We start from the raw sequence: 24,918 nt of genomic DNA, 5'->3' as shown, positions 1-24,918 counted from the left end.
AGTCGTCTGGAGAGAAACAATACTCTGCCTTGTCTCAACCTAGGAGTAGACAATAAAAAATAATAACCATTAGATAACCAAAACCAGTTTTCCTTGCATGAAAATTATTTGGACGGCTTCAGGAGTCCCAAAAACATAAATATACAGTATATCCTGTACAGTTAGGCCCATAAATATTTGGACACTGACACAGTTTTCATAATTATGGCTCTGTACGTCACCACAATTAATTTGAAATGAAACAACCGAAATGCAGTTGAGGTGCAGACATTCAGCTTTAATTCAAGGGGCTGAACAAAAATATCATATGAAACGTTTAAGAATTGCAACCGTTTTCATACACAGTTCCCTTATTACAGGGGCTCAAATGTAATTGGACAAATTAACACAATCATAAATAAAATGTTGATTTTGAATACTTGGTTGAGAATCCTTTGCAGGCAATGACTGCATGAAGTCTGAAACACGTGGAAACCACCAAATGCTGTGTTTCCTCCATTGTGATGCTTTGCCAGGCCTTTACTGCAGCTGTCTTCAGTTGTTGTTTGTTCGTGGGTCTTTCTACCTTAAGTTTTGTCTTCAGCAAGTGAAATGCATGCTTGATCAGGTTCAGATCAGGTGATTAACTCGACCATTGCAGAATATTCCATTGCATAAAAAACTCCTGGGTTGCTTTTGCAGTTTATTTTGGGTCACAGTCCATGTGTAAAGTGAAGCGCTGTCCAACCAACTGTGCAGAATTTTCTGAATCTGAGCAAACAATATATCCCTACACACTTCAGAATTAATCCTGCTGCTTTTGTCTTCTGTCACATCCTCAATAAACACTATTGACCCGATGCCACTGGAAGCCATGCATGCCCATGCCATCACCCTTCCTCCACTGTGTTTTACAGTTGATGTGGTATGCTTCAGATCATGAGCCGTTCCAAGCCTCCTCCAAACCTTTTTCTTCCCATCATTCTGGTACAGGTTGATCTTAGTTTCATCTGTCCAAAGAATGCTGTTCCACAACTGGGCTGGCTTTTTTAGATGTTTTTTGGCAACGTCTAATCTGGCCTTTCTATTCTTGAAGCTTATGAATGGTTTACACCTTGTGGTGAAATCTGTATATTTGCTCTTGTGAAGTATTCTCTTTATGGTAGACTTGGATAATGATATGCCTACCTCCTGGAGAGTGCTCTTCACTTCGCTGGATGTTGTGAAGGGGTTTTTCTTTACCATGGAAAGGATCCTATGATCATCCACCACCATTGCCTTCCATGGACATCCAGGCCTTTTTGCGTTGCAGGGCTCACCAGTGGGTTCTTTCTTCTCAGAATGTACCAAACTCTCTGATGGATTATTTTTATCTGTCCTGTCAATAAAACACATTCCCTTTGTTCTATCACACAAGTCAAATGCTGTCCTCCCCCACCTTATCCTTCCTAACATAATGTTTACTGTTGTGTTTACCTAAAGATCTCCCCCAAGGACCACATTCCTGAGGATCAAAAGACTGACACCCTTCTTTGTCTAGGCAGGAGGACATGGCCCAAATACCTGTTAATCCTCTGATATTATACAGACATGTGTGTCACAATCAAAGTAAAGATCTGCATACCAGCCAATGGAAAGACAGATCTTTCTCAAATGTACCTTAATTCAACATTTCCATAACAGCTCACCAGTGCGTTCTTTTTTCTCAGAATGTACCAAACTCTCTGATGGATAATTTTTTTGTTGCAGCGTAAGGGTGGCCTGTTTCACTTGCATTGAGAGCTTCTTTGACCGCATGTTGTGGGTTCACAGCAACAGCTTCCAAATCTGAATGCCACACCTGGAATCAACTCCAGAACTTTCACCTGCTTAATTGATGAAAAACACTATGAAGGAATAGCCCAAACCTTTCCATGAAACAGTTTTTGAATCGCCCAATTACTTTTGATCCCTAAAAAAAGGGGGCTACATATTAAAGAGCTAAACCCTTCCTCTGATTTGGAAGTGAATAGCCTCATATTAAAGCTGGGAGACTGCACTTTGAGCACATATTCATTATTTAACAGTAACTTGAATATCTTTAGGTATGTATGTATGTCAGATATGGAGCCTCGGTTTTGCGATCTCTGTCTCGAGACCACATAGACGTGGTTCTTGCTCTGTGTCTTGGTCTCCAGTGTTGCAATCTTGGTCACCTCTGTATAAAGAGACTGATTTTTCATATAGGCCAGCTTGTCCCTTTGCGCACCTATAGTACTGTTTTTGCATGTTTTCTATCACGCGTTGTTGAACTGCATGTGAACTGGCACCAAACAAGTCTGCAGCTGCCTTCAACCCTAGATGTCTGCAGGTAAATCATAGCTTGCTAGCTAATACGTACCTCATTATCTTAAGTGGTCATGATTTGTTCAGTTATACTTCTGACATAACTCATTACAGTAAAGACTGCTGTTATATAATATTCATATACACTCACCTAAAGGATTATTAGGAACACCTGTTCAATTTCTCATTAATGCAATTATCTAATCAACCAATCACATGGCAGTTGCTTCAATGCACTTAAGGGTGTGGTCCTGGTCAAGACAATCTCCTGAACTCCAAACTGAATGTCAGAATGGGAAAGAGAGGTGATTTAAGTAATTTTGAGCGTGGCATGGTTGTTGGTGCCAGGCGGGCCGGTCTGAGTATTTCACAATCTGCTCAGTTACTGGGATTTTCACGCACAACTATTTCTAGGGTTTACAAAAAATGGTGTGAAAAGGGAAAAACATCCAGTATGCAGTCCTGTGGGCGAAAATTCCTTGTTGATGCTAGAGGTCAGAGGAGAATGGGCCGACTGATTCAAGCTGATAGAAGAGCAACTTTGACTGAAATAACCACTCGTTACAACCGAGGTATGCAGCAAAGCATTTGTGAAGCCACAACACGCACAACCTTGAGGCGGATGGGCTACAACAGCAGAAGACCCCACCGGGTAACACTCATCTCCACTACAAATAGGAAAAAGAGGCTACAATTTGCACAAGCTCACCAAAATTGGACAGTTGAAGACTGGAAGAATGTAGCCTGGTCTGATGAGTCTCAATTCCTGTTGAGACATTCAGATGGTAGAGTCAGAATTTGGCGTAAACAGAATGAGAACAAGAATCCATCATGCCTTGTTACCACTGTGCAGGCTGGTGGTGGTGGTGTAATGGTGTGGGGGATGTTTTCTTGGCACACTTTAGGCCCCTTAGTGTCAATTGGGCATCGTTTAAATGCCACGGCCTACCTGAGCATTGTTTCTGACCATGTCCATCCCTTTATGACCACCATGTACCCATCCTCTGATGGCTACTTCCAGCAGGATAATGCACCATGTCACAAAGCTTGAATCATTTCAAATTGGTTTCTTGAACATGAAAATGAGTTCACTGTACTGAAATGGCCCCCACAGTCACCAGATCTCAACCCAATAGAGCATCTTTGGGATGTGGTGGAACGGGAGCTTTGTGCCCTGGATGTGCATCCCACAAATCTCCATCAACTGCAAGATGATATCCTATCAATATGGGCCAACATTTCTAAAAAATGCTTTCAGCACCTTGTTGAATCAATGCCACGTATAATTAAGGCAGTTCTGAAGGCAAAAGGGGGTCAAACACAGTATTAGTATTAGGCAGTGTACAGAACTTCCAAGAGGCAGCCGGGTGGGCCAAAACCGCCCTAAAACACACCTGCCTTTCATGATGGATGAATCGGGCAGCCATTTAGAGACGCGCATTAAAGATGTCTAACTTTTGTTTTTCCTTTCACCCTTTATTGTTGTTTGTATTTCTTTGAGTTAGTTCCTCTTTGTGTTGACGGGATTTGTCTGTGTTTTTTCTTGTACAAAATTATCGTGGCCACCGTTCTACGCCTGCCTCCTGTCTCTCGATCCCTGCTCTGCCTTGTTGTAATACACTGACCAAAAAGGACATTTTTGCTGTACATATGAAAATACAATACAAGATGAATATCAGGCAACAAATACATTTTTTACCAACTAAGAATAACAGCACTGTCAGAGTTACATCCTCCCATTTTATGTGTGAATTAGTATTGAGACATTTGGATCCAGTGTTTCCTGTTGCATTGATCTTCCGAACATAAAACCTGAGTGTAGTCTCAGTTCTAGCCTTTGCTTTTGCCTTTGGGGTCCGCATTTGGTATCATTAGGCACAAAGCAACATAAAGACTAGGAAACAACCGGGTCAGCCAAGGAAAAAAACAGCAGTTGATGACAGATAAATGACGATCTGTGAAAAACAACCCAAAATTAGTGTCAGTGAAATTACCACCAACCTCCAGAATAATGCGTTGAAAGTGTCACAGTTTACTGTTCACAGAACACTTCTGCAGCACAATAACGAGGTAGTGTCATGGTAAGGGCATGAATGACTGCCTCAGGAACAGGCTCTCTCATCTTTATTGATGATGTAATGAATGATGGCAACAACCAAATGAATTCAGAAGAGTACAGAGGCATCCTGGCTACCAATGTGCAAGAAAATACATAATTGGGAGGTGCTTTAGGACAATCAACCAAAATACACATCCAACACAACCAAGGAGTTACAAAATGCATGTTAAACCTGATTTAAATTTGATTTAACATGCATTTCACTCGGGGACAGCAGTCTAAGCAGAGATGACCTGACTTCCCTCTCCCTAGACATTTCCTCTAGCTCTTCCGGGGGGACACCGAGGCGTTCCCAGGCCAGCCGGAAGACATAGTCCCTCCAGCATGTCCTAGGTCTTCCCCTGAGTTTCCTCCCAGTGGGACTGGCCCGGAACACCTTCCCAGCAAGGCGTCCAGGAAACATCCGGAACAGATGCCCAAGCCACCTCAGCTGACCCCTCTCGATGTGGAGGAGCAGCGGCTCTACTCTGAGCTCCTCCCGGGTGACCGAGCTTCTCACCCTATCTCTAAGGTATCGCCCAGCCAACCTGCGGAGAAAGCTCATTTCGGCCGCCTGTATCCGGGATCTTGTCCTTTCGGTCATGACCCAAAGCTCATGACCATAGGTGAGAGTAGGGACGTAGATTGACCGGTAAATCGAGAGCTTCGCCTTGCGGCTCAGCTCTTTCTTCACCACGACAGACCGATACATCGACCGCATTACTGCAGAAGCTGCACCAATCCGTCTGTCAATCTCCCATTCCATCCTTCCCTCACTCATGAACAAGACCCCTAGATACTTAAACTCCTCCACTTGAGGCAGGAACTCTCTACCAACCTGAAGTGGGCAAGCCACCCTTTTCCGACTGAGGACCATGGCCTCGGATTTGGAGGTACAGATTTTCCTCCCAACCGCTTCACACTCGGCTGCAAACCATCACAGTGCATGCTGAAGGTCCTGGTTTGAAGTGGCCAACACGACAACATCATCCACAAAGAGCAGAGACGAAATCATGTGGTCCCCAAACCTGACACACTCCGGCCCCTGGCTGCGCCTAGAAATTCTGTCCATAAAAATTAAGAACAGAACCGGCGACAAAGGGCAGCCCTGCCGGAGTCCAACATGCACTGGGAACAAGTCTGACTTACTGCCGGCAATGCGGACCAAGCTCCTGCTTGGACCTGACAGCCCTTAGTAAAGGACCCATGACCCCATACTCCCGAAGCACCCTCCACAGGATGCCGCGAGGGACACAGTCGAATGCCTTCTCCAAATCCACAAAACACATGTGGATTGGTTGGGCAAACTCCCATGAACCCTCCAGCACCCTGTAGAGGGTATAGAGCTGGTCCAGTGTTCCAAAACCACACTGTTCCTCCTGAATCCGAGGTTCTACTATCAGCCATGTTCTCCTCTCCAGTACCCTGGCATAGACTTTCCCAGGGAGGCTGAGAAGTGTGATCCCCCTGTAGTTGGAACACACCCTCCGGTCCCCCTTCTTAAAAACAGGGACCACCACCCCGGTCTGCCATCCCAGAGGCACTGTCCCCGACCGCCACGCGATGCTGCAGAGGCGTGTCAACCAAGACAGCCCCACAACATCCAGAGCCTTGAGGTACTCAGGGCGGATCTCATCCACCCCCGGTGCCTTGCCACCGAGAAGTTTCTTGACTACCTCAGTGACTTCAGCCCGGGTGATGGACGAGTCCACCTCTGAGCCCTCAGCCTCTGCTTCCTCAATGGAAGACGTGACAGCGGGATTGAGGAGATCCTTGAAGTACTCCTTCCACCACCTGACGAGATCCCCAGTTGAGGTCAACAGCTGCCCACCTCCACTGTAAACAGCGTTGGTAGGGCACTGTTTCCCTCTCCTGAGGCGCCGGACGGTTTGCCAGAATCTCTTCGAGGCCAGCCGATAGTCCTTCTCCATGGCCTCACCGAACTCCTCCCAGGCCCGTGTTTTTGCCTCTATAACCACCCGGGCTGCAGTCCGCTTGGGATTGCCGCCTCAACAGGCACCGGAGACCTTACGGCCACAGCTCCGAGCGGCCGCTCCGACAATGGAGGTGGAGAACATGGTCCACCCGGACTCAATATCTCCAGCCTCCCTCAGGATCCAGTCGAAGCTCTGCCGGAAGGGGAGAGTTAAAGATCTCTCTGACAGGAGACTCGGCCTGAAGTTCCCAGCAGAACCTTACAGTTGCTTAGGTCTGCCGAGTCTGTCCAGCTTCCTCCCCGCCATCGGATCCAACTCACCACCAGGTGGTGATCAGTTGACAGCTCCGCCCCTCTCTTCACCCGAGTGTCCAAGACATACGGCCGCAGGTCAGATGAAACGACAACAAAGTCGATCATCGACCTGCGGCCCAGGGTGTCCTGGTGCCACGTGCACTGATGGACACCCTTATGCTTGAACATGGTGTTTGTTATGGACAAACTGTGACTAGCACAGAAGTCCAATAACTGAACACCGCTCGGGTTCAGATCAGGGGGGCCGTTCCTCCCAATCACGGCCCACCAAGTGTCCCTGTCGTTGCCCACGTGGGCGTTGAAGTCCCCCAGTAGAAGTCCTCAGTCGGGGGCACTTTCCAGCACCCCTCCCAGAGACTCCAAGAAGGTCGGGTACTCTGCACTGCCGTTCGGCCCGTAGGCACAAACAACAGTGAGAGACCTAGCCCCGACCCGTAGGCGCAGGGAAACCGCCTCTCACCATGGGCAACTCCAGAGTGGTGAAGAGTCCATCCTCTCTCAAGGAGTGTGGTCCCAGAGCCCAAGCCGTGCATAGAGGTGATCCCGACTATCTCTAGTTGGAACCTCTCAACCTCACGCGCAATCTCAGGCTCCTTCCCCACCAGCGAGGTGACGTTCCACGTCCCTAGAACTAGTTTCCGTGTACAGGGATCGGGTTGTCGAGGCCCCCGCCTTCGAGTGCCGCCCAATCCTCTACGCACCGACCCCTTATGGTCCCACGGCCCCACGTCGCTCCTTCGGGCTGAGCCCGGCCGGACCCCGTGGGGAAAGGCCCGGCCACCAGGCGCTCGCATACGAGCCCCAACCCCGGGCCTGGCTCCAGGGTGGGGCCCCGGCTGCGCCATATCGGCGCAGCCGGGCGATTTCACGGCCCTCAAAATGTTTTCCATCATTAAAGGGTTTTTGAACCCCTCTTAGTCTGACCCGTCGCCCAGGACCTGTTTGCCTTGGGAGACCCTACCAGGGGCATATAGCCCCAGACAACATAGCTCCTAGGGTCACTCGGGTACTCAAACCCCTCCACCACGTTAAGGAGGCAGTTCATGGAGAGGCCCCGGATAAGCGGAAGAAGATGGAGATGGATGGATGCATTTCACTTGCTGAAGAGAAGTCAGAAACCCCCCTAAAAACAAAGCAACAGCTCAAAAAATGAAATGATTGCTAAAGCATCTTAAATTATGATACCAAGTGTTTGGTGATGTCAATAGGTCGCAGACTCACAGCTGTTATTGGATGCAACAGAGTCTCTTACAAATTCCCTTGTTTTTCATGAAAACATATATCAAATGAGTTTGGAAAACCTGATTTATAATTGAAAAAATTATTCTGTCTTTTAAACTTCATCAAAAAATCCTCTTGTTTGCAGCAATTATAGCCTTGTAGATGTTTGGCATTCTAGTTGTCCATTTGCTGAGGTAATCAGAAAATATTTTACCCCATGCACCTCCCACAAGCTGGATTGTCTTGGTGGGCACTTCTTATGTACCATATGGTCAGACTGCTCCCACAACAGCTCAAAAGGTTTGAGATCCAGTGACTGTGCTGGCCACTCCATTATAAACAGAATACCAGCTTCTTCCCTGAATAGTTATTGCATAGTATGGAGCTGTGCTTCGGGTCATTGTCCTGTTGTATGAGTCCAGAGGGTATGGCATGGCATTACAAATTGGAGTGATAGCCTTCTTTCTTCAAGATCCCATTAACCCTGTACAGATTTCCCACTTTACCAACACCAAAGCACCCCCAGTCCCTCACATTGCCTCCACCATGCTTTACAAGGTGTTAAAAGACAATTTCCCCTCTATTCTGTGGTGTCCAATTATGGCCTGGTCTAGTGCCGAAGATCACTCAAGGCCACTAAGCCATTATGCTTCTTACTCGTCGCAAGTAGTCACTAGAGCACAAAGTGTCAAGGCAACCCTGTCAAAAATAACTCCCACCAGCCTTTGCGAGGGACATTCCGTGCCCTCTCAGGCTAAGTCAGTATATACAATCCCAGGTCACAATCAAAACACTGCACTGTGATTCCATGCCTAAGATCGCAACACCATTCGGCCACCACCTTAAACATCAGGCTTTAAAACAAAATGTATGAAATTGCCATCATGTGCAGTAGACTTGATTCAGCCACTGAAACGGTCATTCAAATTGAGACATCACTCCAATACTTGGACATTTTTATATGAAACTAAAATAGCATCTGCTATATTATGAAGTCTCACAGCAAAGCATTCTTCTTTCTATTCTATTTTATTATCCTCTCTCAGCAACACAGTTTGAAGTACTGGGTAGACCATGTGTTTATTTTCTTGTGGGCAGCTGAGCCCCACCAGAATATTTCATTGCTCTCTTTCAAAGCAAATATAACAAGATTGGTGTCTACATGTGTGCGTGTCTAAATATGAGTTTTAAATGAACTTCCTAACCTTTTTCTGTGGTGGGATTAAGAAGATTGAGGCTCAAAAGTAAAGTAATGTGAAACACAAAGGACTTTAAAAGACATAGGGACATTTCCCAAAAATTCCATCAGTCCGTAAGTTTTTTATTGACTGTCAAACAAATGATTCATGAATTGTCAAATATATGATTGACATACACTCAGGAAAGACATCAGTAACACATTTTGTATTGGAGAAGCATTGGATATATGCAACTGTCATACTATAAGGGAGATGTTTAAGATTGGACTTAATCAACAAGAGTTACAAACACACTAGCACAATCAAGAGCAAGCCCTAGATGCTGCCAGGTTGGCACATTGCCTGGCCATATTCTATGGGAACAGGGGTTGGAGGAGGTAGAAGGAGAGCGATAATGGAACAATGCCTGGAAGGAGAGGGTCTATTCGGGAGAGGCATAGAGCTAACCACTACACTGATGATACAAACTAATGCAATGGTTAAATGGCCATGTACACCAGACAAAACAAATAGCAGAACATTTTTGAAGCTATTCATGTTATTGCAAGATAATGTAATACACCACACATGTTCATGAACAGCACAGCAAGTCCTCTTCAGCATTTCCCGTCAGCCTTCTCTAACTCTCCCTCTCTACATCTTATTCACACACACACATACATATACACACACGCACACAAACACAAAAGAGCATGCTCACTGGCAACACTCAGGCCCTGATATTACCACAGTTTGGACAAGCATTCTTGGGGGTCAGAGTTTTGAAACAAAACACAAGAAACCCTTTGGCTCCTTGGTTCTGATGAGAGCCGTGAGTTTGTTTTCAATTTAGGGTGATCCTAGGAACACACAAGGTTTGTCCAAAAATAGGCAGTATAACAGAGAGACGGGGGAAGGGACTATTTTTCTTCACAAATGAGAACCAGATGCCTTACCTTCGGTGGTAGACACATTTTTTGAAGCTTTAGTTGGTGTGTGATCTGTACTCGAACTAATTTCAGAGGAAATGCTGGAGCTACCTTTACCTGTTAAAAAGGAAAACAGTCTGAGAATACATACATAAATGTTTGCATAAAAGTGTGACTATTCAAAATTGATAGGGTGAGACATCTTCAAGCAGTGTCTCCTGTCCTTTCTACATCTTCCTACATCTACCTCCTTTAGTTTGAGATATGCTCAAAAATGTGTTTATTAATGTTCCCTTTTTTACGTAGAATTGTAATAACATTTCCGCCAATTACCCTTCAATTCCTACTTACGAAAAAATGTTAAGCCAAAAGGGAATAGACTGTCCTTTCAAAACAAGTAATAGAGCATCATCATCAACTCCATGTGTCCTCCACACTTCAATTCTGCTTGGGCCATACAGACAGTACCAATTCTATAGTGCAGTCCAAACTGTAGCATGAGATGATACAGTGGGGAAAACAAGTATTTGATACAATGCCGATTTTGCTGGTTTTCCCACTTATAAAGCATGTAGAATGTGTGAGTGACAGAATCTAAAACAAAAATCCAGAAAATCACATTGTATGATTTTTTTGTAATTAATTTGCATTTTATTGCATGACATAAGTATTTGATACATCAGAAATGCAGAACATAATATTTGGTACAGAAACCTTTGTTTGCAATTACAGAGATCATACGTTTCCTGTAGTTCTTGACCAGGTTTGCAGACACTGCAGCAGGGATTTTGGCCCACTCCTCCATACAGACCATCTCCAGATCCTTCAGGTTTCGGTGCTGTCGCTGGGCAATACGGACTTTCAGCTCCCTCCAAAGATTTTCTAATGGGTTAAGGTCTGGAGACTGGCTAGGCCACTCCAGGACCTTGAGGTGCTTCTTACGGAGCCACTCCTTAATTACCCTGGCTGTGTGTTTTGGGTTGTTGTCATGCTGGAAGACCCAGCCACGACCCATCTTCAATGCTCTTACTGAGGGAAGGAGGTTGTTGGCCAAGATCTCGCAATACATGGCCCCATCCATCCTCCCCTCAATACAGTGCAGTCGTCCTGTCCCCTTTGCAGAAAAGCATCCCCAAAGAATGATGGTTCCACCTCCATGCTTCACTGTTGGGATGGTGTTCTTGGGGTTGTATTCATCCTTCTACTTCCTCCAAACACGGCGAGTGGAGTTTAGACAAAAAAGCTCTATTTTTGTCTCATCAGACCACATGTCGTTCTCCCATTCCTCTTCTGGATCATCCGGATGGTCATTGGCAAACTTCGGACGGGCCTGGACATGTGCTGGCTTGAGCAGGGGGACCTGCAGGATTTTAATCCATGACGGCGTAGTGTGTTACTAATGGTTTTCTTTGAGACTGTGGTCCCAGCTCTCTTCAGGTCATTGACCAGATCCTGCCGTGTAGTTCTGGGCTGATCCCTACCCTTCCACATGATCATTGATGCCCCACGAGGTGAGATCTTGCATGGAGCCCCAGATCGAGGGAGACTGACCGTCAACTTGAACTTCCTCCATTTTCTAATAATTGCGCCAACAGTTGTTGCTTTCTTACCAAGCTGCTTGCCTATTGTCCTGTAGCCCATCCCAGCCTTGTGCAAGTCTACAATTTTATCCCTGATGTCCTTATACAGCTCTTTGGTCTTGGCCATTGTGGAGAGGTTGGAGTCTGTTTGATTGGGTGTGTGGACAGGTGTCTTTTATACAGGTAACGAGATCAAACAGGTGCAGTTAATGCAGGTAATGGAGTACAGGAGGGCTTCTTAAAGAAATACAGGAGTGGAGAACAGGAGGGCTTCTTAAAGAAAAACTAACAGGTCTGTGAGCCTGAATTCTTACTGGTTGGTAGGTGATCAAATACTTATTTCATGCAATAAAAGTCAAATTAATTATTTGAAAATTATACTATGTGATTTCCTGGATTTTTGTTTTAGATTCCGTCTCTCACAGTCGAAATGTACCTATGATAAAAATTACAGACCTCTACATGCTTTGTAAGTAGGAAAACCTGCAAAATCGGCAGTGTATCAAATACTTGTTCTCCCCACTGTAGATAATGGGTCGTCTCTGAGGGGTGTGAGTTGTAGCAGCTCATCATCATCATGCCTCCCGGGGCCAACAAATGCTCATCATCATCATGGTATCAGAATTCCTGAACGGGGGCACCTCTACATGCTTTGTAAGTAGGAAAACCTGCAAAATCGGCAGTGTATCAAATACTTGTTCTCCCCACTGTATGTGAAACTTGACCTGCTCCACAGTTTTAAAGATGCGGTTTGGGAATTTTGGCAAATGGTTGCAAAATTGTCACTGTCATGCCAATATGGTCTCGGAAAATGGTGTACTACGTCATGTATTTGCCGATTTGTGCCACACATCAACAAAACCAATTGCATTCAAACCTGGAATTTAATTGCTAATTGAGCTATGATATTGATTCTACTTACAGTATATTTTACGCATATATAAACAACATTTTACAGACCCAGCCCAAAAGTTTCCACATTAGTTCTACTCAAATGTTTATGAAGCAGAGATCCCAGATTTGACCCAGGTACAGTTTGTGCCAAGAAAGTGATATTCACTAAGCAAGTAGCGTTACATCCTTTACCCAGTTTTCTGTAAAGGGCTGGGATTTGCCAAGGACCTCAAATGCTATTACAATACAATGTTAGGACAATATTTAACCGCTGATATGATATATATATTTTAAATTCCATAGGCCTGTGTATTGGGATTAGATACTCTGGTTTTATTCCTCATCATTTCTGTATTTAATAAGATGATTGAGAACAAGCAACGGAAATATACTAGAGCTTGGTTCAGGTACAGTCTACGAGCACAAAAATAATATTGCAATATGGTAAAAACGAAGATACAGTGTCAACAATACATTCCTTATATGTAACTGTATAGCTTTTATTTCACATCACTAATTCCAAATGTAGAACCACAAGCTGTAAGGTCAGCACTCTTGCAATTTACCTAGGATATATGTGCTTATTTGGTTTTTAACTGTTTTCTTCTCATGAAAATCTGTTGATCTCTTAGGGTGAAGGCAGTTGGTGGAGTGGTTGTTCATTGAACTTTATTCATCTGTCAGATCATAAATGCAGCTTTGTGGCTTTGCTGAGTTGAAGAGGGCTCAGGCCTTTACCCAGCATGAGAGCCTCCTAGGTCTTCCCAAACAGTCTCACCACACAACACGCCTATGTACACATACTAACACACACATCAAGACTACTCTTGTGCACTGCCTAGACAATACCAGGGAAATGTGGTAAACATGTAGGAATACTGTGAGAGAAAAGTATGACTGAAAGACAGCTACTGCTAAATCAAGCTGGAGATATCTTTAATAACGTGGATGTTGAAAGAGGCCAAAACGTCCTAACACCTCATCCATAATGTCTATTATAGACCCCCCTCCACTCCCACAATTCATAAGGGACTCGCCTGCAAAATGCAGTATGATACCAACAACATGTTGCAGTGACGTCATAGGGACAGGACATCTGCTATAGTTTCTGCTATAGTCCAATAAAGTGAGTCACATCAGGCGTAGACTACAGAACCAAACAGATGTTAAACTCTTGTTTATTTTTCCTGCAGGCTACCCCTCCTTTCCTTGGCTTTGCTGATATTAATGGAGTTTTTTTTCTCACAGAAACAGATGTGAGTTCTACACATTGTGCCGGTCTCATGATTTCTGTCCGTGGAGGGAAATTTCAGTATACCATTGACACATTCAGAGGAAATAGTCCTGTGATAGGCACCCAAGAAATTATTGTTGAAATTTCTGGAAAACAACTTTCAAAACGCTCCCTTCCTGTCTTGTGCTAATATCACGTTGGAAGCTTTTACTCAGTGTTAGTTGCTAAAGTGTGATTCGTTGTGGTGGATACTTTAAATCAGAAGTGTAAAAGGACAAAAATACACTGCTGTTTGGTAACCTTAGTATTAATGCTTTACAGCTAAACGTCTTTGCAGGTTTTCATTACAGCTGCATTCATTATTTTGTTCTACAGTCTACAGCCCTTGGGTACCATGTTAGTGTTGTTGCAAGTTATCTTCTGTAATGTAAAATGAACAGTTATGAATCCTAAGTCACCCTAGAAGTGTTTAAGCTCATCCACTCCCCAAAATCAACCATGACAAAAAAGTATATATTTTCACAAGTATAACACTACTGGATGTGGACTCTGTTGCTCGTGAGACAGCGGGAATTCCCATTCTATTAGAAATAGGTTTGTGTGTGTTTGTGGAGATTTCCTGTCATGCTCTTCAGAATCCACCAATACAAGTAGAGTTCATGGAATCCAGTGTTTGAGTCAAAAGTACTGAAAAATCCCAAATGTTTGAAAGAATTTACCTATTACATATTCTGAGGGTAAAGAGTCTTGGGAACACAATCATCCTACAAGATTTTTGAGAGTGACTACAGATTTCATTCAGGGTCACCAAACATTCTTTCTAGTCGTCATTTCACAAAAAAAGAAGATCAGAACCTTGCAGATAGAGCTAGAATCTAATAAATATACCAGTTGGTCAAAAAGTTGAGCAATGTTATTACAAATGTGTATGTTTACATACAAACATCAAAATACCCCAAACATGTTCTTATTTTGGGCAAAGATTTTAGAGAGTTTTTCTTTTTAAATCTATAAGTGTTGAGGTCTGAGTTACTTAACCTCACCAAGATTGTAGCAATATACAGCATTTAAACTGGGTAGTTTTGGTCCTGGATGCTAATTGGCTGGAAGCTGTGATCCATTGGATTGTGAGTGGGTTATACTTAACTAACCCAGTGTACCCAATGCCATGGCCCATCAGATCATGCATAAATAGGCTAAAGAGGGAGGAAAGAGCACTCTTCTCAAATCACAGAGTAATCTGTCCTGCTCATTCATGTATGTTTTTAATGATATATTTGAAATGTTTTACTTGTTCCATTGCGATGCATAAAAAAAAATTTCTATAAAAAGCAATCACATTAACAAGGTCAGTCTGTCTCAGTCCCATGTTTTTTCACGTTAAATTACTTTATGTGACTAGGACAAGGGTCTGAAAAATATGCTGAGATATCCTTTTGCGTCCAAGGAATGCCACCTTGTTTATTGGTGTCTTGTTGAATATTAGGATGAACTGAGTTACTGGACTACACCACAGGACTACCTGGCCCAACGACTCCTAGCTGTCCCATTTTGAAGTCCTCCTGGTTATGCTGCATATCTGTTTCTGGTAGATCATTCCTGCTGTCACTGAACACAACCCACCTGGTCATCCCTGTCCACCAGGTTATGTAGCTGGTCTGAATACTGCCTAATGACTGGACATAACCCATCTGTATTGAATGATCTGCTGGTCATACGAACATGCAAAATATTGTAGGACTGGCCATCCCTCAGAGTCCGGTTCCTCTATAGGTTTCTTCCTAGATTCCAACCTTAACCCACTTTGCATTTATTCCTTGTTGTTGCTTGCTCTTTGGAGGTTTAGGCTGGGTATTTGTATATGCACTTTATGACAACTGCTGACGTAAAACAGGCTTCATAAACTACATTTGAGTGATTGACTGAATACAGTTAGGTCCGGAATTGGAGGAAGGGTTCAAGAATTACAGCTCATTAATATGTAGCCCCTGCTTTTTCAAGGGACCAAAAGTAATTGGACAATTGACTCAAAAGCTGTTTAATGGACAGGTGTGTGCAATTCCTTTGTTATTAAGGAGGTAAAAGGTCTGGAGTTGATTCCAGGTGTGAAATTTGCATTTGGAAGCTGTTGCTGTGAACCCACAACGTGCGGTCAAAGTGAAACAGGCCAAACATAGCTGCAACATTTTTTTTATCCATCAGAGAGATAGCAGGAACATTAGGATTGGCCTAATCAACAGTTTGTATATTATGAGAAAATAAGAACGCACTGGTGAGCTCTGCAGCACAAAAAGGCCTGGATCTCCATGGAAGACAACAGTGGTTGATAATCGTAGGATCCTTTCCATGGTAAAGAAAAACCAGCGAAGTGAAGAGCACTCTCCAGGATACAGGCATATCATTATCCAATTCTACCATATAGAGAAGGCTTCATGTGAGCAAATACAGAGGGTTCACCACAAGGTCCAAACCATTCATAAGTGTCAAGAATAGAAAGGCCAGATTAGACTTTGACAAAAAACATCTAAAAAAGTCAGCCCAGTTCTGGAACAGCATTCTTTGGACAGATGAAACTAAGATCAACCTGTACCAGAATGATGGGAAGTAAAAAGTATGGAGAACGCTTGGAATGGCTCATGACCCGAAGCACACCACATCATCTATATGGTAAAAGCAGTGTGATGGAATGGGCATGCATGGCTTCCATTGCCACTGGGTCACTAGTGTTTATTGATGATGTGACAGAAGAAAATTCAGCAAAGTTGATTGGATGACGCTTCACTTTACATATGGATAATGACCGAAAACAAGCTAATAATGTAACATTTATTTAGAGCCAACATTCTCTGTAAACATGGAACAGGAAACTTTGGAAGCAACCGGTTCCAAAGTTTGAATAATCAACTTTCATCCTAACTAAAACACCTATTGGGAACCTGAGCCATATAAAATAATTTCCTCAAGTGGTATATCAATTTTGAATCGGGTCATTTGATTCCTGAAAGCTGATTAGCTGAAGTTCATTGTATTTGAAACCCCACTGCATTTTGAGTCATGCTTAAAACATGCCTTAATTGGTATTGCCCATATACTACACCCACTCCGAAATATATCTTAAATATACATCACTTATGAAGCAAAATAAATTGTCGATTACAGCAATATTTCAACCTTGTGGTTAGTGGTATATGGCCATCAATTGCTGTATCCAGGCACTCTGTGTTGCGCTTAAGCGCAACCTATCGTATTCTGGCCATATACCCTAACCCCTCCAGCCTTAATGCTTAAATACCTAGAACATACATGGGGGTGGTAAGGCAAATATAGAACAGTCTGGGTTAAACATGGAATTAAGTATTTAAATTGCAGCAATGAGGCCTTTATCTATGATGAACATTGTCCACGGTTTACAGTGCATTTGTAAACTATTCAGACCCCTTAAATTTTGATACATTACAGACTTTTTTGTTTTCTACACACAACGCACCAATTTCCTCATCAATCTACACAGAATGTTCAATCTTCGCAAATGTATAAATTTCACATTTTCAGACCCCTTCTCTCTAGAGATGTTTGATCAAGTTCAAGTCTGGCCTCTGGCTGGGCCACACAAGGATATTCACAGACTTATCCTGAAGCCACTCCTGCAATGTCTTGGCTGTATGCTTAGACTTTTTGTCCTGTTGGAATGTGAACCTTTGCCCCAGTCCAAGGTCCTAAGTGCTCTGAAGCAGATTTTCATCAAGGATCTGTCTGTACTTTGCACCGGTCATCATTCCCTTGATCTTGACTAGTCTGCCAGTTGCCCTTGAAAAAAATCACCCACACCGTAATGCTACCACCACCATGCTCCAGTACCAGGGATGGTACTGGGCCGGTGATGAGTGACGCCTGCTTTCCTCCAGACGTGACGTTTGGCATAAAGGCCAAAGTGTTCAGTATTGGTTTCATTATACCTGAGAATCTTGTTCATCATGGTCTGAATGGGGGTGTCATGTGCCTTTTACTAAGGAGTGGTTTCTGTCTGGCCACAATACCATGAAGGTCTAAATGTTGGGGTGCCACAAAGATTGGTGTCATTCTGGAAGGTTCCCTATCACAATACAGGAACTCTGAAGTTCTGTCTGACTTATCATTTAGTTTTTGGTCACCTCCCTGACCAAGGCACTTTGCCCCGATTTCTCCCTTTGGACCGGCAGCCAGCTCTAGGAAGAGTGTTGGTTATTCAACTTCTTCCATTTGAGAGTGAAGTTCTTGGGGACCTTCAATGCTGCATTGTTTTTTGGTACCCTTCCCCAGATCAGTTTCTTTGACCAAATGCCTTAGTTGTTGCTCTGAGATGCACTGTCCACTGTGGTACCTTATACAGTATATACAGGGGTGTGCCTTCACCAAACATTGTCCAGTCAATGGTATTTACCACAGGCGGACTGTAAAAAATGTTAAGCACTATCAATAGAAACAGAATGCAAAGAGCCTGAATACATATATATATATTTAATTTTTCTGTTTTAATACTTTTAATACATTTGCAAGGCGTTTTTTTTTATCATTATGAGATACTCTGTGTAGATTGATCACGGAAGAAATCTATTTAATCCATTTTAGAGCAGGGTTGTAACGCAACCGAATGAGTAAAAAGTGAAGGCGTCAGAATATTTTCCTGTACTGAATATCCCACAACTACCCATGTTTATTTCCTACATAGTAAGAATCCAGAGCCACTCACCTTAGCTAGACACAGTAGCTAGATTGAATACTTACGTGCATAAAATAATGTAACTGCTATATTCCTAGACCTTTCAGTATTATTACAACTATTCCTTCTTAAAGGAATGCTATGCGAATAAAAATATATATATTCATCATTTACAGTGTTTCAAATGCTTTAAATAAACGAATTAAGTTATGGAACAGTAGGAGCCGGCAGTATGACACAAAACTATGAACGTGGAAAATAAATCGCACCTTGCATAAAGGGGGAATGTTTCCTGAATATGACAATTCCAAATACTCACCCTCGCTTCCATACGGTTTCCCATTGTTCGCACCCATTTTAAAGAATGCATAATATACATGCAAAATAAATTACAAAAATTCAAGACGATCGCTGTTCACACATGATCAATGTAAATGATCAGTTACGGAAATATAAAAAGAACCAATGCAGCAGTATTGTCGAATTGTCAAATGGTTAATCCAGATGTTGACGAAATAACCGGGAAAGAAAACCGATGGCTAGAGTTTCCAAAAAGGTACAGAGTTTCCAAAAAAGTACGAATAACCGCTCTATCCAAGTACTTTGTTCAACTCCAACACGACGAGGCTGCATTATTTTTCCAAAAAAGATAGATTTTTTTTTAATAATGTTTAAAATATCCCTTTTCACCTAAAATACAAGCTGTGGATCTGGTCGCGTGCACTCAGAGGTGTCCAGGACTTACGTTTGACAATCTAAAGGGAAAACGCGCTCCATTTCTCCAGACTTAAAGAGACAGACACCTTACTGTAAGAGTGACGATGAAATCATTGCGAGCCCGTTTACAGTTTAACTTGTATGGATACACCGATGCACTACGTGGAAAATAAAAGGCTAAATGTGCAATTGTCACACAACAACGCCACCGCTTTCTCAGAGTTTTGGGTAGCGGACAACAAACATCTGAATTTCATGAATGACAATTTTTATTTTAAATCATTCGAATTAATGAAAATATACTGTAATGAGATCATGTGGATCCATTATCCTGCCATTCATCCACAGCCATCACCTCAGATTTCTAAATTATAACGTCCCCATGTAGTGGTCCCATCAGATACTGACTGGTTTTCTGATACATGTCCAAGCTCCACCACAAGTAATCTGTGACCTGCAGAAGCATATCTACAGGGGTTGGACCAAATAACGTAAACATAAACATGAACAATAACGTTTATGTTAATAACATCAACGTGAACAATATATTAATATCAACGACAATAAGGACTAGCGTCAACTTTTCCCTTTAGGACAGCTCCAATCCTTCTTGGAATGTGGTAATATAAGTCTTGTGTAATGGCATATTGCACTATTATTCAGGAAGAAAAGTTCTTTGAGTGATGAATGAGGTAGAAATCTACTTTGCACATTGCGCTCCAGAACTTCCTATGAAGGTTCTACAATGTTTTGGTCAGGTGACTGGGCAGGTCATTTGACATCATCCTGGTGTTCATCAAACCACTCTTGAATTTGTTTATTATCATCCTGGAGTATTGGAACATCATGATGGGACTATGTTTGCATCATAAGGTGCAACTGGTCCTGAGAAATGAACCTCAAATTCCCTGGCGTTTATACAACAGTGCAGCGCAATCATTGTACCCAATGACTCCGACGACATGGAAGCCCATACCATTATGGATACCCTACCATGTGAAACAGTTAGCAGCAGACATTCTGGGCTGAAGACATCTTTTGAGCTGAAGTCATCTTTACCCCAAACAAATGTAGGACATAGGGTGACTCACTAAACAATATTCCTTTTTGAACTGCTTAAACCAAGTATTGTATTCTTATCTGCTTGGCCTTGAATACAAGCAGTTTCCAGATGGGTGCCCTGACAAAAACATTGAGCTTGTCACCCCAATGTTGACCTTAAAATAATAATAATAAAGTTGTTGCTCACATTGTCGTTGATTAAAATATTATCTAAAGTTAATACTAAACCACCACGCTCAAAACATCTCACCACGGACCTTTAGAGAAAGCAAATGGCGCATCTAAGACAGATGCTCATAGGATTGTCTCATGTACGGACATGTCAGTCAAACAAAAGGTCTGTTCATTATTCGTCAGACTTGTTTGTTGGACACAGGTGAGTTGTACCCATATCTATTTTGATACAATTTTCATATTCATGTGAAACGGTTTTCATTTTTGTAAAAAGTTGCAGCTAGCCTGGCTAAATGCTCAAATATTTTTGTGACAAGCTATGTCAGTTTCTCAATAATATTACAATAAATGCTGTGTTTCTAAGCACCCCTAATTTTGCTCTTGCTCCCCCTTTGCCACCCATGTCTACAATCTTGGACACGCTACTGGATCACAGAGGTGCTGACTACATTTTGTGGTCATTTTTATTCCAGAATATCAAATGAATGAACAAATAATGTGAAACAATTAAAACTTTTCCTTATGAATAATAAAAAGGTAATGACATGAAAATTAAATTACAAGCTGATTATATCTAAAAACTTAATTGACCTTGCGTTAGGTGTAAAAGAACATGGACAAGTGCATGCATAACTAAATTGATATCGTTTGTGACAAATATTGGTTCAGTCAGCCACTCGACTCTTCTTCCCTAGTTGGAAGGAAAACATTTCATGGCATTTTACTAGTGCTTGATTGACTCATGTGGTACCAATCAACTGGCTTTCTTGGTGTTGTGAAATACCAAGCCCGAAACCTTTTAGCAAAGTGCCGCGTTGAAATTCACACCAAGAATCTGGTCTACAGCCGTCTTTTAACTGTTCTAGTGCAACATGTGCATGCAAGTGTGATGGGTAAATAAACATCAAATAAAAAAGCTGCAACTAACATGAAAACAGTTGCTTCTAACAGTGGCAGAATCGATACCAACGTGATCTCAGCAATCAATGAATGGTAGTGTTAGAAATCGGCGGTTTCGTATAGTGGTGAAATAATGTAGAACCTGTATCAAATTGAGGGAGAAGTTCGCTCAAGTTTATTGGAAATTTCAGCACAGATGTCATTCAGTGAATGTTCCATCATCTTCTCACTGTAATGTTGATTGCCAGCTAGCCTATACATTTAGGGCGTTTCTACCGAGCACAGATCATGTTTCTAGAAGTGTCATGCCAGATGGTCACTGTAAACATTCTTGTTGTTATCCAAGCGCAACCTACAGAGAGATAATCTAAACAGAGATGTTTCTGTTGTTCTCATTATCTAAGCACATTCACTTCCAATGAAACATACGTATTGTATTTGTTAATGTGCAGATTCCACACTCCCCCCTATCAAACATTTAAAGAAAAACATTACATGTTTGATAAAACATTACAAGTACAATTCACTTCCTAATGAAAGAAAAGGCCAATACACTTATGTTACAAATGACTAAGACGAAACAACAAAAGGAGTATCTGACCAATCAGGTCTTATTGTTCCTCAAATGAAAATGAATGTAAACAAGACAATTGACACACCACACTTCGCCACATAACTCAGTGTATGACAGTCATCAATCCCGTCCCCACCTCAGATCATAAAGTTCAAGAAACATTTTGACATCAACAGGTTATTATCAGTGTTAACGGTGTTCTGCAGAAAATCTGACTAAAACATGACATCATGATGAAACATTTCCCCCCAAGTCCATTGAACAAGCAAAACCCACCTTGTCCGTATCGTGATCCATGCAACAATATCATACAAAAGACTTATGCATATCCTGCTGTACCTGTGAAAGACCTTTAAAATAGGGAAAACATGTACCTTTGACAGGAACCATCTATAATAGGATACAATTCACTGTCCAAGCAAACCATGATAGCCATCATAATGTAGTTCTTTAAGCATCATCACAAAATACGCCAAAGTCCAATACTGAGATTGTCATCGAACAGAGTTTCCCACCTGTCTTGCAAGAAACAAACCTTCAAACTTACGAAGAAGTTAGTTTCCAATCAAGTGTCCTTTAATTCTTGTATTCAGTTTTCTTTGTCTTGTATCAGTGATGAAAGTTCCAATATCTGTTATTGCAGTCAGTGTGATGTGGACCCAGCAAATTGCCTGGTTGTCCTAACAAGTCAGTGTATGTGTATAATGGAAAAGTGAGTTTCCAACAGGAACCATCTATAAAAAACACAAACGTTAACTATCACTATCAAAGACATCAATGAGCAACACAGTCGCTTGTGCAAAGGAATTATAAACCATATAACCAATTAACAAACTTTACAACATAGTTAAAAAGCTCTCAAATTTGACTTTACCACAGTACCATCACACAGGTCTGTACATTGGCTATCATGCATTTATACTAAATTTCAAAATCATAAATTTCAACATAAAAGCTAATGAGAGGAAAATATATTTAGCTTTCACTTAATGTTTGATTATCCCAAAACTGAATATGCTTGTGTTGGTAAAATTACCACAGATGAGACCAGTCTGAACACTCAAATTTAATCCTTAGTAATAGGCTACTCTGATGTAATGGGAAAGGTTGGTAAGGGGCCATCCCAGTTGGTCTGCCCCCCTTCCTGAAGCTCTGAGCTCCACCCACAAATGATGAGCCATTAAAAAGGCCAAATGTTTGTTTAAAGTATATGATATTTAAATTCCCACACATAAAAAATCTGACATGGTCCTCAGACTATCCTTTCAATTTAGCCGACATCTTTCGTTAACCGAAGATTTAGATTTAGTGTCCAACCCATCTAATATTTTTGCAGTTTGTAAAAATGTGCTTATTATTATCTACACAAGAACTCAACATTAGGGTGGAAATTAAGAAAACTCTTAAGAATGGCAATGTAGACAGAAAACAGATGTATGATGTCACTAAAATCAAGGTACAATAAGTAATCCAAAGGAAACTCAATGTAGGCCTTAAACACTGTTACATCAATACCCTATTTGTCCATTAGTAAATTTACCATTTTAGAATTTAAACTCCATTAACGAGTATCAGGCGTTGGTTTTAAAACACAAGTATTATCCCAGTTATCATTGGTAACTATAAATAAGAGAAACTATATTATTTAACCAAACTCAATTCAGCATTTAAAATACTCAAAATTACATAAGTACACATGACAAAGCACAACAAAACAGGTTATTTCTTGAATACCCATTAAAACATGTTCAAGCATGACAAAACAAAACAGGCTATTTCGAATAAAACATGCGATATACCATCAAAGGGCTTTTCAAACTACATGTAATATTCAACTAAATAAGATTGGCTGTTACCGAGGAAGATGATCAGGTTTCCTTGATAAGCTCCAGCTTCATTTAATGGTTAGGTATGATACATTTTAGGAAATAAACATTTAAGAATTCTGAATAAATGATTATGAAAGCTCACATCAGTTCCTAGTATTGTCCATGATTCCAGGATCCCATAAGAGAGACTCCATCTTGAGACTACTGTCGGTCAGCCAGGTGGTCAAACCGAATTAATCTTCGTCCATTTCGATTGTCTCCTTTCCCGCCTTTCGACTGTTGTCCTTTCCTCGGCCATCTTAACTTATCTTTGTCTTCTCTCTTCGTATGTACCACACGCTCCATCTGTCCATATACAACTTCCTCAGAATCCATCATGTTTAGCCGGAAAACGTTATTTTTCTTTGTCCATATCGACTCCAGGCATCGTTGGTTTTTTTGTTCTTGATGGTGTCCTATTCACGCCATGCTATTTAAATATGAACGCGTCATGCCAGAGGCTGCACTCCTCTTCCCGTCATATTTGTAAAACTGGACGGCATTATATTTTACTTGTACAAGTCACTGTATAATCGCCTAAAGCATTTAGCATTGCCAACGAAATACAGTTTAGCGCTTCTCCAATTCATCCACCCCTGGAGATTTTTGCACGATTTTATTTGTGGCCTAGGCAGGGACTAACCAGGTCTTCTCTCCAATTTAACCACCCCTAGAGATATTTTACACAATACACAATGGAATTCGTGGCCCACTCAGGGTGTAAGTGGGTCTTCTCTCCCATTGATCCACCCCTAGAGATATTTTACATATCTCTAGGGGACTAACTGATCATTAGAAAACCATTTTGCAATGTTAGCACAGCTGAAAACAGTTGTGCTGATTAAAGAATCAAGACTAGTTCAGTATCTGGAGCATCAGCAATTGTGGGTTCGACCAGGGAAAAAAAGACAAGTGGGAGGCCCTGCTGCGCAATTGAGCAAGAGAACAAATACATTAGTGTCCAGCTTGAGAAACAGACACCTCACAGGTCCTCAACTGGCAGCTTCATTAAATAGTACTTGGAAAACACCAGTCTCAACATCAACAATGAAGAGGTGACTCTGAGATGCTGGCATTTTAGGTAGAGTTGCAAATGAAAGCCATATTTCAGATTGGCCAATTAAAAGAAATGATTAAGATGGGCAAAAGAACAGACACTGGGCAGAGGAAGATTGGAAAAATGTCTTATGGATACAAAAATCTAAGTTTGATGTGTTTGGATCACAAAGAACCTC

General features: G+C 42.0%; 1 protein-coding gene across 1 annotated transcript in view; it reads right to left on the bottom strand.

The window, feature by feature from the left end:
- Positions 1–19,104, bottom strand: part of si:dkey-192l18.9 (F-box/LRR-repeat protein 7) — a 66,612-nt gene extending 47,508 nt beyond the window's left edge. Inside the window, exons 1-2 of the mRNA XM_013139545.3 lie at positions 18,708–19,104; positions 10,009–10,098 (exon numbers count right to left, since the gene is read on the bottom strand). Of these exons, the coding sequence (XP_012994999.1) occupies positions 10,009–10,098; positions 18,708–18,744 (127 nt within the window). The 5' untranslated portion in view covers positions 18,745–19,104. The remainder of the gene's footprint in view (positions 1–10,008; positions 10,099–18,707) is intronic.
- Positions 19,105–24,918: the final 5,814 nt, after the last annotated feature.

This window comes from Esox lucius, chromosome 21 (genome assembly GCF_011004845.1).
Source record: "Esox lucius isolate fEsoLuc1 chromosome 21, fEsoLuc1.pri, whole genome shotgun sequence".
NCBI lineage: Eukaryota > Metazoa > Chordata > Actinopteri > Esociformes > Esocidae > Esox > Esox lucius.
Note: the sequence above shows the minus strand (reverse complement) of the source record. Positions and strands in the feature narration are given on the sequence as shown.